At 32.5% G+C, this 14,464-nt stretch overlaps 1 protein-coding gene across 1 annotated transcript in view; it reads left to right on the forward strand.

The window, feature by feature from the left end:
* Positions 1–14,464, forward strand: part of LOC148606456 (5-taurinomethyluridine-[tRNA] synthase subunit MTO1, mitochondrial-like) — a 101,654-nt gene that overhangs the window by 70,097 nt on the left and 17,093 nt on the right. The window contains exons 9-11 of the mRNA XM_088544970.1: positions 6,985–7,058; positions 9,551–9,667; positions 12,954–13,084. Of these exons, the coding sequence (XP_088401096.1) occupies positions 6,985–7,058; positions 9,551–9,667; positions 12,954–13,084 (322 nt within the window). The remainder of the gene's footprint in view (positions 1–6,984; positions 7,059–9,550; positions 9,668–12,953; positions 13,085–14,464) is intronic.

Raw genomic sequence — 14,464 nt, forward strand, 5'->3', positions numbered from 1 at the left:
CAGTTTCCCATCAGTCATAGATCCATCAAACTGATCATGTGATAGCATCATGTGACCTCTAAGAGATTAATATATTTTACTTTTGTTGCTTTGTATGTATGATTTTAGTTACTTTATGTTCTTTGTTGTGTATGACTGTTTTCCATGTCTGGTCTTTGTCCCTGGAATACATTCTTTTGATTACCGCTATAACCTTGGTTCCCTTGATTACTCTTACACATTTTGTTGTTATGTTTGTCAAATTTACACATATTTACTAAATGCAATAGATTTTGACATCAATTATTAATTTTATTTTATATTTGTTTAACTTTTAACAACCTATGTTATGTGGATCAAATATCTTGAACTTAAGATAAATGTGATATGTTTATATATTGAGTTCATTCAAAACAGAAGTTTTTTCATGAACCCGATCATTCATCATTTGACATAATGAAACTGCATTAAGATTGGTCACCGGTCATCAGTTATCAATTTGTCAGTGATCATTCTGTCATTGCTCATTGATCCATCAAATAGTTCAGGGACTGTATAACTATCTTGTGGGAAAGACATGAAACATAATTTTCACATGGCCTCATTCTGCTATCATAAGTTTCAATGCAATGCAGAAAAAAATCAGTTCAAATTTGTTTTCTCCAAAAATTTAGTCTGATATTATATCTTATAACATGAATATATTCTTATAACATGAATAAATTCTTATAACATGAATATATTCTTATAACATGAATAAATTCTTATATCTTATAACCTGAATAAATTCTTATACATTTTGTATCTTATAACCTAAATAAAATCTTATATCTTATAACATAAATAAAATCTTATATCTTATAACCTGAATAAATTTTTATACATTTTGTATCTTATAACCTAAATAAAATCTTATGTCTTATAACCTAAATAAATTCTTAATCTTTTTGTATCGTAACCTGAATAAATTCTTATACATTTTGTATCTTATAACACTGAATAAATTCTTATACATTTTGTATAACACTGAATAAATTCTTATACATTTTGTATCTGAATAAATTGTTATATCTTATAACATGAAAAAATTCATATATCTTTTTTATGAGCAACTTGGCGGGTGTTTCTTGAAAAGCAGAGGATGCTTACCCTACCAGTGCACCTGGTCCATGCTCCCAGTTTTTAGTGCAGTCCAAGTTGCTCATTTACTTTTGTTACTTTGTATGTATTTTGGTTATTTTATGTTCTTTGTTGTATTTGTCTGTTTTCCATGTCCAGTTTTGTCCCTGGATTGCATTCTTTTGATTTCCACTAAAATCTCGGTTCCTTTGATTACTCTCTTATAGTCTGAATAAATTCTTATAACATGAATGAATTCTTATAACCTGAATAATTGCGATATCTTATAACATGAATAAATTCTTATATCTTAATAACTAAAAATTATATTTCAAGGTCTGGCTGAATTACATAGCCAAAATATTTTTACCCTACAAACCGAAATACCAGTAGGTTATCTAAAGTATGACTTGGATAATGTTTAGATTGGCGTTAGTTAATTAGATCATTCAGGGACCTTGACTTTATTACAGGTTATTGTAATTTCCCTTACAGATTTCTTTGCCAATTATTGCACTTTTGAAGTGCACAATGCACCATAAAAAAAGATGCCTATTGTTTCAGAACTTTATAATTGAGTTGTCTAGTAGAAGCTTGATACATGATGTTCCTTTTCAAATATAACATGAAATACTTGGCAAAAACTCTTTAAAAAATATAAAGTATGAAGATATGAAGACTGCTGTGCATGGCAATTAAACTGACTTTGAATGAGAGCTGTACAGTTTCATAACACTATGGGAGCATATTACAAAATCTTTTACTGATAGTGGCATTGTAGATGTAAGGGGTGGACAGTTGGAACAGGAACAGATAAGTAAAGGACAGTATTTTAATAACATTACAATGTTTTTCTTCCCTTTTTTATTGCCATTAATTCTGTATAGATACAAACTGCTTTTAAAACTTTTCTTATCCTCCAAGTTTATTTGATATAGGACATACATAAATTCAAGTATTGCGAAGAAATCACTTTAAACCATTCAAAACATTTACACAAGATAACTGACATAAATGGGATAATATTCCTAGAATCCATTTTAAAACATCCCAACCATATTTTACAACAATCCTACTATGTAATATAGTTAGTAAGATATTTATTTGATTGCTATGTAAATAAGACATGAATTTCTCATTAGATTGTTGAATTAATCAAATTTATATCATTATCTAATTTTGCTTCATTTGTTTATGTCATGAGCTAATCAAGAAATAATAAAAAAAGAAATAATTTAGGCATAATGAGTATCATACACTGCAGCATGTATCGAAACCATTTAGTTCAATGTAACCAAAATTCAGTAAAACCTGTATAAACCAAACCCTGGATAATCCAGAAACCTGTGTAAACCAAACCCTGGAGAAACCAGAAACCTTTGTTGAACAAACCCTGGATAAACCAGAAACCTGTGTAAACCAGACAATTCTCATGGAGTTCATTCATACACATTCAAGTTTCCCATTTTAACGTTCATGCATTGTTCATCATGCTTTTTGAGCCTGTGTCAACAGAACACCGGTAGAGTAAGCATCCTCTGCTTTTCTAAAAACATCCTCCAAGTCTATTAAGTTTTGTGGTTCACATGATTTTGATTCTGGATTTACTCTTAATTTAGGTTTGATTGGCATATCATAATGTTCCCCCCCCTCCCCCCATTTTCAAAAAGAGACATATTGTTTTTGCTCTGTCTGTCTTTAAGGGTAATTTTATGTACCAAATTTTACATACAGTTAGGACATGATATGTTAATGTGCACATTACCTGGTATTCATATTCAACTAAATTTTCTGGGAGTTATATCCCTTTGAACTTTAGAATGGAAGGAGACATACATAAATGTCCTTTTCTATAGGCAAAAAAAATATATCATTGTTTATCCTTCTGTCTGCCCCACAAACTGCACAGGCACGAAATACTGTTCAGATACTTGAATCTGTGGGTGTCAATTAAATATGTGGTTAGTCAATGTTTCTTTTGTTCATAGAGTTTTTTTATGTGTGAATATTATTAGAGCAACATGTTCAAAATGAAAATATAACAATATTTGAACATGGGTTTGACAGAAACATAAAAGCCATGAAAATTCAAGTTCATCCAATGGATATTCATAGATCTTACCTTGCATTAGCTAGGGAGCAACCATATACTTTTAGGATAATATTTTTTTTAATAAAACGACAGTATGAGATGTCATGGTATAAAACATTTTTGAAATAACACTTTATTACAAAAGCGGAATGTAAAAAAATAAATGGAAAACAGAAATTGAAATGAAAAAGAAAACAAGATAAACATTAATCCCCCGTCTTGCATACTCTGACAAATGATTGCTTCCTAAATAAAAGCCAAATTTTTATCACCACCCCCTTTTTTTAAATCCATTTTTCCTCTGACTATCTATATTCGTACAATAATATGAAGGGAATTCCTCTAGAGCCAGTATTAGATTATGGTTTATTTCTATATCTTGGCCACTTTGTAACATACAGTTATCATTGATTACATCTAACGGCAATTTTTCTCCTCATGATTGCATAACAAAATGATAAGCCAGCGAAGAGATTCAGTATCATCTCAAGGATGAACATGTATTTTATGATTTATCGTTGTTGTTTTCTTGTTTCATGTCAATGTTGATGATAGTGTTCTCCTAACATAGTGTGGGAACAAATTGATATGTATGTGTCGCCTACAAATGCCAGGGGTCCAAAAAAACTACCAGCATATAAATATTCAGTGAAAATATATGGATTGCTTTGGTATGATATGCTCCATGATATTCTTAAAACAAGGTCTGGTTTGAATTTGGAATTATTTTGGAATTAAGAAAATGACTAAAAATAAATTTGTAAAACTAATTCTTATTAAGGGGTTAGTCATGCCGGCATGGCTAAGGGGTAGGGTTAGTAGGATAACAAAAGTCAAGGAAACTTACTAACCCTCCCTTAGTCATGAAGGCATGACTAACCCCCTTAGAAAGGGTAAGTTTTATAAATAATTTTTTTCTTAAATCAAAAATAATTCCAAATTAAAATAATGCCTTGTATTAACCACAAAAATCAGACCAAGAATGATTTAGGGGGTTATGACTCTAACCAATTAGGAATAAGGGGCCAGAAACATGCTTTGTTTCTGATGTCCAGACAATAACTCAGAAAAAAGTGAACGTACCTTATTCAAATTGTACTACAATGTGCTTTACCTCAAATTGTACTACAATGTGCCTTACCTCAAATTGTACTACAATGTGCCTTACCTGAAAAGGAGACTACAATGTGCCGTACCTCAAAAGGAGAATACAGTGTGCCTTACCTCAAATTGTACTACAATGTGTCTTACCTCAAAAGGAGAATACAGTGTGCCTTACCCCAAATTGTACTACAATGTGTCTTACCTCTAATCGTACTACAATGTGCCTTACCTCAAATCATACTACAATGTGCCTTACCTCAACTTGTACTACATGTACAATGTGCTTTACCTCAAATTGTACTACAATGTGCCTTACCTCAAATTGTACTGCAAAAGGAGACTTAAATGGTATTTTGGGTTAATTTGTTTGAACCATTAAGAATTAGGGACCACAATTAAAGGGGCCAGAAACAAGTATTATTCTGATTGGTTTGAACCATTTAGAATTAGGGACCATCTGATTGGTTTGAACCATTTAGAATTAGGGACCACAATTAAAGGGGCCAGAAAGAAGTAGTATTCTGATTGGTTTAAACCATTAAGAATTAGGGACCACAATTAAAGGGGTCAGAAACAAGTATTATTCTGATTTCTGGATGATAATTTGAATGAAATGCAATAGATCTCATTTGAAATTCTTCTACAAAATGCCAATACCTCTGAAGGAAGGTTACATGATTGATGTTGGAGGTTTGACTTGAACCATTTACACATTAGCAGCCACCTAGATTCTGGTCAAATTTTTATCCTGTGTTCACAATCAAAATTCAAAGCTGTGTCAAGTTTGAATGGTGTGTCTATACTTGCCTCAGTGGTTCAGGATTTGATCTCTGTGGCTGTATTAAGTTGAGCCCATTAAGCATTTCAGTCCATTTGCAAATACTTGTAATACATTCAGCTTCTGTTTCATTAAAAAAATAAGGTTTGTGTACTGATTTCAGGACAAGGCATAGCATATGGTTGCTAACATATATCATAACTATACATTCAATTCAAAATCAGTATCTCAAAAACTCTTGATAACTCGTACTTGATCTAGATCAATGTCTTAAAGAACACTATCAGCTTCTGTTTTGTTCATGAAATTTCTTTGATTTTTTTGTGAAGGCAAACAAATGCATATGTTTATGAATATAAACAACATATTATATACCAATCATAATTCATTCATAATATAGATTTCATAAAGATAACCATTCTGTTTTGTAAGAAGAGCATATTTATTTAGCTAGCCTTCTGTTTTTTATAAAAAAACAATAATCGTGATTATTGAGTAAAACCTTAACCATAGTAGTTAGTATGCTATAATGATGCTGAAGTTATGGCTGGATTTTTTACAGCGAGTAGTATACTTAACTTCATGGGATAGAGTTGGTCTGTCCTTGAGAATGACAATTACCTGTTGAACTTATGGACAATTCACTTGGAGATTTAAATGTTCTATCATTTCATAAGTTAATAGAAAGTTTAAATCTCTTTGTCTATTGTCTTGTTAATTACCTGAAGGCAGTTCATCAGAAGTGAAACATTTTACTCGCTGTATTGTGTTTTGTCCTAATTAAGTCATTGGTGACAAGAAGAGCTAGGTACATTTGTATCAGTGAAAAGCATTGATGTACAGGTGTTAGCAATCCTTCTGTTATCGGGTGATGATTGATGATTTTCTGATTTTAATTTGATGTTTAATTGTGAAATTAGTTTTTCTGACTTTTTTAGGTAATGTTTGTATGAAATAGTTTTTCTGACTTTGAGTTGATGTTTGGTATGAAACATTTTTGAGCTGATGTTCAGTAGGATATTGTTTTTCGGATTTTGTGTTGATTTTTGGTAAGACTCATTTATATGCTTTGGTATTTATCTATTTCATAACCAAATATCAACCTAAGCCTTAAAAAGAAGGACTTTATTTTGGCTGTGTTTCCTTATTTTAGTCAACATTTTTCCAATTTGGCCAGCATCATGGTTTGGTGTCTTTCAATCACAGACTGGTACATGGCTGATGTTTCATGTTTACAATTGATGTTATCACGGCCATTTTTTGATTAAATGTAGAACAGATAACTAATCAATGTTACCACATATCTGTCGAACCAATTTAAATGGAAATGAAGAGCATTATTTAAGTAGCAGATACTGCATCGCTGCACTAGATGCTTGCGTTTGGTAAAATATGGTATATGATATGCTAAATTTTGGTTTGTCATTTAATACTTAATTGTAATATATCATGAATGTTTTTTTGTTTTTAAACCCTTTTTGCACTCTTAAAGTTTCTTCTTCTGTATTCGTTTTAAAAATGCTATTTGCTTTGTGCAAATGAACAGCAATCTGCAGGTATAGCAATCAAAATTTAATCTAGTTTAGAATAGATTTTTATACCTCCCGGCAAATCATGTTATTTTTGTGAAGGGGAGAGGGAGGGGGGGCAAATCTATGCATCACCATGTCATTCTGATCCTTGTATGGGAAACTTGCCATAACTTGGTCAGTTATAAAACTTTAATGGAGTTAACGTTTTAAGATGAATGAAAATAATTTTCATATGAATTGCAAAGGTGGAGGGGGATTCGTTTTCAGGGTTTAAATCTGAAGCAATATCTGTCCATGCATGCATCTGCAGTGTGTTCTTTATGAACTTGATATTTTTTTTATCACATCATGGTTTTAAGATTGCTTTATATCTATTCCAGATTTTGTCCTTCAATTGAGTCCAAGATTCTGAGATTTAAAGGAAGAACACATATTATTTGGTTAGAACCTGAAGGTATGTACATAATCTCAGACAGTGGGTAATACATGATAGGGAAAAACTTACATTGTAATAGGACTACTTGTTACTTGACTACCATTCAAAGAATACAAGATTTTCCATATTTAATCTGGTACAGTTTAGTTATGATTTCATTGAAATGCACTGCAAAGGAGCTTTTCAATGGAAGGCTTGAAAATTTTTCATCACATTTTTCTCAGCATCTATAAACCACAGCCACTAGATATTTGATATGCAACTTGAGTGTGGGGTCCCATATCATGGGATGTGATTTCAGGTCACTTGCACTTCTACTTCCTGTTAACTAACTTTACGGCAGTCTGACATTTTTTTACCTATTTTCTTACATTCAAAACTTGTCAAGTGATGCAGAGATCATATACATAAGTGTGAAAAAAATGACACCAAGTTTTACTGTGCATCAACATGAGGGAGAAACGTAGTATAAAATGGGTGTGACCATAAGTGCTATTTACCTATCACCAGCTTCTCAGAGTCTGTTAAGTAAGAATAGATTTTAAAGTCTTATGGATTGATGAATTTTGTTGGAGTTATGGGACTTATGTAATTTCAAATTTTACCCATTGCAAAAGTGTAAGAGATCAACGTTGTCAGACAACTCTTTGTAAGAGTTTTTGCCCTTGAAAGGTGAAAAATGATGTTTTTTCTTTACAGTTTTCAGCCAATATCTTGAAAACTATGATAGAATGAAACTTTCTATTGCTGAAATGATCTTTATGATAAGTTCAACAAAAGTTTGCGGGGATCAAAGTTGTTGAACAACTCCTTGTTAGAGTTGTTGTCCTTTAAAGGCAAAAAATTATGTTTTTAGTAGTTTTCCATGAATATCTTGAAAACTATAATGGTAGGGTGAAACTTTCAATTGATGAAATGATCCTTATGATAAGTCCTACCAAAGTCTTTGTTGAGTCAAAATTGTTGGACAACTCCTTGTTAGACTTATTGCCCTTGAAAGACAACCAGGTGAGCAATTCAGGCTCCTGGGAGCCTCATGTTTTATTTTTTTTCTCTTTCAAGTACAGACCAAAAAGTAAGCAGTTAAAAGTTATTAAAAACTGGGTCACGTCAGTAGTGATATATAACAGTCATGCAATAATTTCCATAGGCAATAGATAATTGGGATACACTGCCATTGTTACCAGTATATATATTTATGAAGTACAGTTTAATATGGGCAATAGAAGCATGAATATCTTTGATGATTCTGTAATATTGTTAGAGAGGCACTTCGCTGTTATTAAAATCAAGTTAGAAAGAAGGAACCAATAACAAAACTTAGATAATTGTTGACCTTGACCTTGACCTTGCATCCTCAAAGGTTTTTGATTATCAAATTTATAGTTCGACTGGAAATTAGTTCTTTTGTATTTATCCTGTGTAAAGTATTTTTGTTTTTTATTTTTATACCCTATCACAGGAAGAGTTGTGTGTCTGTCTGTCTGTCTGTTTACCCCCTAACAGTTTCCAGGTGATCACATGAGAAATGATCTACAGTTTTATTTTAAAACTTTGCATTATTGTTCAGTACCTTAAAATACTGGTTAAAATCAATTTTGTAGCAAATCCAAATTGAAATTTTGAGTTGAGACATTTTGAACATTTTGCCATTTTCCTTTTTTTCACTATGAAGTGGCAGGTTATCACTTAGCTGGGAAATGTAGCTCTAACTATTTTTTTTTTGTATTTTCTTAACCTTAGATCGCAAAATCAAAAAAAAAAAAAAAGATCAAGAGCTACGATTTCGCAGCTAGTTATCACTTTATGTTCCATTAATGCACTATTTTTCTGTGTAAAGTGTTTTTGTTTTATTTTGTGTGTGTGCATGGAGTCAGAGTTTTAATTTGGTAATTATGCCTTTAATTGAAAGAACATTTATTAGTAATTATTGTATCCGAATGTCTGTCCATCTGTGCACATTTCTTTGAATACAGGTACTTAAAAAAAACAGTTATAAGGATAGGTGTATCATATGCTTTCAGTTCTGCCCTTTGATTTTTATATTGAAAGGAAAAGGTCACTGTAAAATTTTATTGATGAGATGACTCAGTCTTTGTGCATCTTATTATGATACCATAATTATTTGGAAGAGTAATCAAAGAATTTCAAGATTCTAGCTGAAGTCAGTAATTTTATTTAAGAATTGCAATAAACAAAATATGCACATGGAAAATTTATGTTATTTTTCAATAGACAAAATTTTTATCATAGCCAATTCTTATCAATTAATTTTAAAACATATTTTTATCTTTAAACATGAAAAAAAGTAGCTCTGAATTTCACTGAATAGGGGCGTGTCAATATTTTTTTTTATCCATTGAGATATAACAAAATTATTTTAACCAATCAGATTACAGTATTTATCTCAAATTATTTTATATATTAATAAAGGCAGCAACTGAATATCATCTGTATAATTTTCTACTGATTAGTTTTAATGCAGTAGCTTTAGTGCTAATTAATTGCAGGTTTGGAGAGTGATGTCATTTATCCAAATGGAATCTCCTGTACAATGCCAGAAGAAGACCAAGTCAGACTGGTCAGATGTATACCAGGTCTGGAGAATGCTGAACTTGTCAAACCAGGTATGAAAATAGATTTGCAGCTTAGAACAGGTATTTTTTGGCAAAATATAGTGTCTTAATTCAAGCTTATCAAGCCCGGTCAGAACATTTTTAGAAAGCTGGTTTTCGAACTGGTAAAAAATATCTAGGTGTGAAGGTGGGGACAGGAAAATTTGGCAACATATAAATATCGCCTTCGGCTAGATCCTTTAATCTCAGTTTCCACTATATAGATGACGTATTATCTTTAAACAATCCTAATTTGGGGGATTTGATAAATTGCATCTACCTCAAAGAACTTGAGATAAAGGATAGTACAGACACTGCGAAGTCTGCCTCATATCTTGACCTATACTTAGAAATCGATAGTAAGGGAAAACTGTTGACCAAACTTTATGACAAACATGATGACTTTTCATTCAGAATTGTCAATTTTCCTTTCATCTGTGGAAACATCCCTTCAGCACCTGTGTATGGAGTTTTCATATCACAACTGGTACATTATGCCAGAGCTTGCAGAAACTACACAGACGTTTTGTATCACACTAGACTTCTGACAAGTAGGCTTCTGGAACAGGGTTGTGTTGCTACAATATTGAAGTCATCACTACAGAAGTTTTATGGTTGTCATCATGAACTTGTGGATCGTAGCGGTGTATCCATCTGCGCCATGAAAACTGATTTGTTTAACATATCATAGTTTTCCTTTCCTCTTTCAACTACCCAGGACTGGACTTTTTATTAGTAACTCGGCGGGTATTTCTAGAAAAGCATATGATGCTTACCCTACCAGTGCACCTGATCCATGCTCCCAGTTTTTAGTTGAGTCCGGGTTGCTCATTTGCTTTTGTTACTTTGTTTGTATTATTTTAGTTACTTTATATTCTTTGTTGTGTATGTCTGTTTTTCATGTCTGGTCTTTGTCCCTATATTACATTCTTTTGATTACCGCTAGAATCTTGTTTCCCTTGATTACTTCCCCAAAAAACCACTGTATATAAAAAAAAATTATTTAGGTGTGTTGAGGCTGGGACAGGTTAATGTGGCAAGTCATGTTCTTAATTTTCTGAAGAAATTTGAATTGTTGAAGCAAGAAGAATCATCAAAGTGCTGAGAGATCTAGATGTAAAGATTAGTTGCATAGATGTGTACGGAAGTCTGGTTTCAAAAAACATCTTAAATTGAAACGTTGCTCTAATCCTCCCTCAACTCAAATTTTGACAAATCAGATCACTTGAAATTTAAGATTTGAGGAAAGACACAGGGCTTGAGGAAATTCTCAACTTGAAATTTTTTTTCATGAAACCAGGCCAGATCTGTACATATTTCTAATATTAGTTATGGTATAACAAATATACTTAGTCAAAAATAGTTCACCTGAAATCCACATGGACAATATTCAATTCTTGTGAAAGTTTTATGTGAAATTAATGTGAAGTCTATATTCTATTGAATTTCATATACTCTCTGGGTTTTCCCTAAGAAGCGACTGGAGGCCAAATTGCATGGTTCTAGCACACTTTTGGCCTGTTAAGTTTTTTCTTTACCACTGTATGCAACATTATTAAGTTTTGACCTGTTCATGACTGTTTTTGACTGGTTCCAGCAAAAATTAGGGAAAACCCTGTACTCTGTCACAAAAGTAATTGCTTGATTCGGGTAAATATCGTGTTAAATTCATGTGAAAAAAGTTTGCCTGTGTATTAATAAATTGTCTGGTCTCTTAATCTTTTCATACACCTGCAATATCTACTATAGTTGAATGAATGAAAACATCTGGTTATCTGAGGAATGAAACAAAGTTTTGACCAACATTTGATGCCATCTTATCATTTGTATTCATCAAAAATCCTCTGCTAATCTGTAAAACAGATTCTGCTATCAATCAAAAATATACATATGTGTTTAAGTATCATTAAAAACCAGAGTTATTGCCCTTGTAATATGTTGCTATGATTTAATTTCTTTGAAAAGTTATCATGATACATTTTTATCATGAGTTATTGCCCTTTACTTGTCTATTTAGTGTTAATGTGTCTTTTTGATTATGTTCTCTTTAACCTTAGATATATTCATCATTTACTTTGAAATAAAATCTGCTTGAAAGCTCCTAGAAGTGATTGCTGTTGATTATGCATTGTACATCAACCTTCAAATCCCCTTCACAGTAGATCTCCTGGTATCCATCCCTAGAGAGTAGATCTCCCAGTGTCTATCCCTAGAATGTAGAAGATCTCCTAGTATCTGTCTCTACATTGCATGAGATCTCCTAGTATCCATCCCTAGATTGTAGGAGATATCTTGGTATCTATCCCTAGAGAATAGAAGATCTCCTGGTATCCATCCCTAGAGAGTAAATCTCTCAGTATCTATTCCTAGAATGTAGAAGATCTCCTAGTATCTGTCTCTACATTGCAGGAGATCTCCTAGTATCCATCCCTAGATTGTAGGAGATCTCCTAGTATCCATCCCTAGATTGTAGGAGATATCTTGGTATCTATCCCTAGAGAATAGAAGATCTCCTGGTATCCATCCCTAGAGTGTAGTGGATCTCACAGTATCTATCCCTAAATGTAGATCTCCTGGCATCTGTCCGTACATTGCAGGAAATCTCCTAGTATCTATCCCTAGATTGTAGGAGATATCCTAGTATCTATCCCTAGCGAATAGAAGATCTCCTGGTATCCATCCCTAAAGTGTAGTAGATCTCCCAGTATCCATACATATAGATTGTAGATCTCCTGTTATCCATTCAAAGATTGCAGGTCTCTTGGCATTCATCCCTAGATTGTAGGAGATTTCCTGGTATCTACCCCTACATTGCAGGAGATCTCCTAGTATCTATCTACATCACAGAAGATCTCTCAGCATCCATCCCTAGATTGTAGGAGATACACTTGTATGTATCCTTACATTATTGGAGGCTTTAACAAACAAGGTTTACAATCTTTTATTATGAGCAAATCCATAAATGCATAGTGGAATGTATAGCAAATCTATACATTGTGAAATGACTATTTTTGTTTATACTTTTTTTGTAAAAACTCTAATTGGACAACTGACTGTACAGTAAAACAGTTAAAAGAATTAAACCATCAAAACTTGGGAATCCAAAAGATATGTCTAAGTGTTGAAAAATTTCATAATTTTTGTGTGGATTTTTATGGGCAAAAATGGTGTGGAACACTCCTTTTCAAAATCCCTAGATTTGCCCCTGATTAATAATAACTGAACATTATAGATAGCTGATTATTCAGTTTTGCATTCCGCAGTGGTAACTTTCCATGAATTATTCTATATTTCTTAGGCTATGGAGTGGAATATGACTTTATGGACCCTCGGCAACTCAGACCAACTCTTGAGACTCTAAGGATCAAAAATTTATATTTTGCCGGCCAAATCAATGGAACAACTGGATATGAAGAGGCTGCTGCTCAGGTAATTGTACTGAATGGAGAAACTATCAGACTTAAACGCTGGATAGGATATTGTATTTTTTAAAGTCTGTTTTCTGTTGCCCTTTTGTGCAATATACCTAATCTCATAGACAAAATGTGTTTTTTTTTTGTATATAATTGTATTCCTATTTAATGTTGCCTCCCTTTGTCAAATACGTTGCATATCTAAACCCCAGTAATGCTTCTGTCAGTCCTTTTTTATATCTTTATGTTGCCACAAAATTGAAATCATCATTATAAAAGTTTTATGGTCGTCATCATAACCTCTTGGATCGTTACGGTGTATCCATCTGCGCCATGACAATTGACTTGTTCAACGTGTCATAGTTTTCGTTTCCTCTTTTGTCTACCCTGGTCATGTTTATTGAGTTTGGTTTGTTCATTTTGCTTTTGCTTCTCTTTTATTAGTTATTTTGGTTATGTTGAGTAGGTCTGTTTTCCCTGTCTGGTCTTTTTCCTTGGATTATATTCTTTTGATATCTACATGAATCATGGTTTCCTTGATTACTCTTCCATTCCAAAATGATCACTTTTGAACTGCTATATTAATCCTTTAGGATTTTTCAGTGTGTTAGTATAAACTAGATAACTGTTTTCAAAGGGGTTATTTAACAACATAGATGGCCAGCCCGTGGTAAAACAAAGTTAAAATGGAGTTTCCATGATTTATTTCAATTCTAATAAGAGAGGTTTCTTCATATTTTTTAAAAGACGCAGCCTATTAGTTGCAAGAAATGTTGGTCAAGTGTTTATCGTTTTTTTACCACGCCTGTGGTCTAAAGGCTGTGGTCTAAAGAGCTTCGAAGCATGTCATATTAGAAATAAAAATAGATAATGGTACCATGGGTTTTTTTTTAACTTGTAGTTTGGCTAAACCACAAAAACCCTAAAATTGGTAGCCTGCTAATTAATGTTTATATAGTGATTAAAATTTTCAGCTTGGTTACTGTTGCCTTTAAGTTTTTCCTATTTATACCCTTTGAGGGGATATTTTTATTGAACATTTTTTAATCTAGAGTCTTTCATCTGGTCTTTTATAAAAGCCAGAGACATAAAAAAAAAAGCTATTTCTAATGTGAAGGATAAATTTTTGGGAAAAAATGAAATCAATGGTGAATATCAGTAAATCACAGAGAGGATGATATATTGGAATCACTTTGTCTGTGTCACAGCTCTATTTGGATGGATGGAGTTCAGATTGGATGTATGACTTCATATAAATGGGACATATATGTTGTAAGCTGTTTAGAGTGCTGTTTTGATATCAGCTTACAGTTTTGTGGGACTTTTTCTACTCCCCATGAAGGGATATGTTTCAAATTGTTTATGTGTCTTTATATATAGATGGGACTTATGTTGT

This window comes from Perna viridis, chromosome 9 (assembly GCF_037379345.1).
Source record: "Perna viridis isolate PV_CMFRI_1.1 ecotype Kerala chromosome 9, ASM3737934v1, whole genome shotgun sequence".
NCBI classification, from domain to species: Eukaryota; Metazoa; Mollusca; class Bivalvia; order Mytilida; family Mytilidae; genus Perna; species Perna viridis.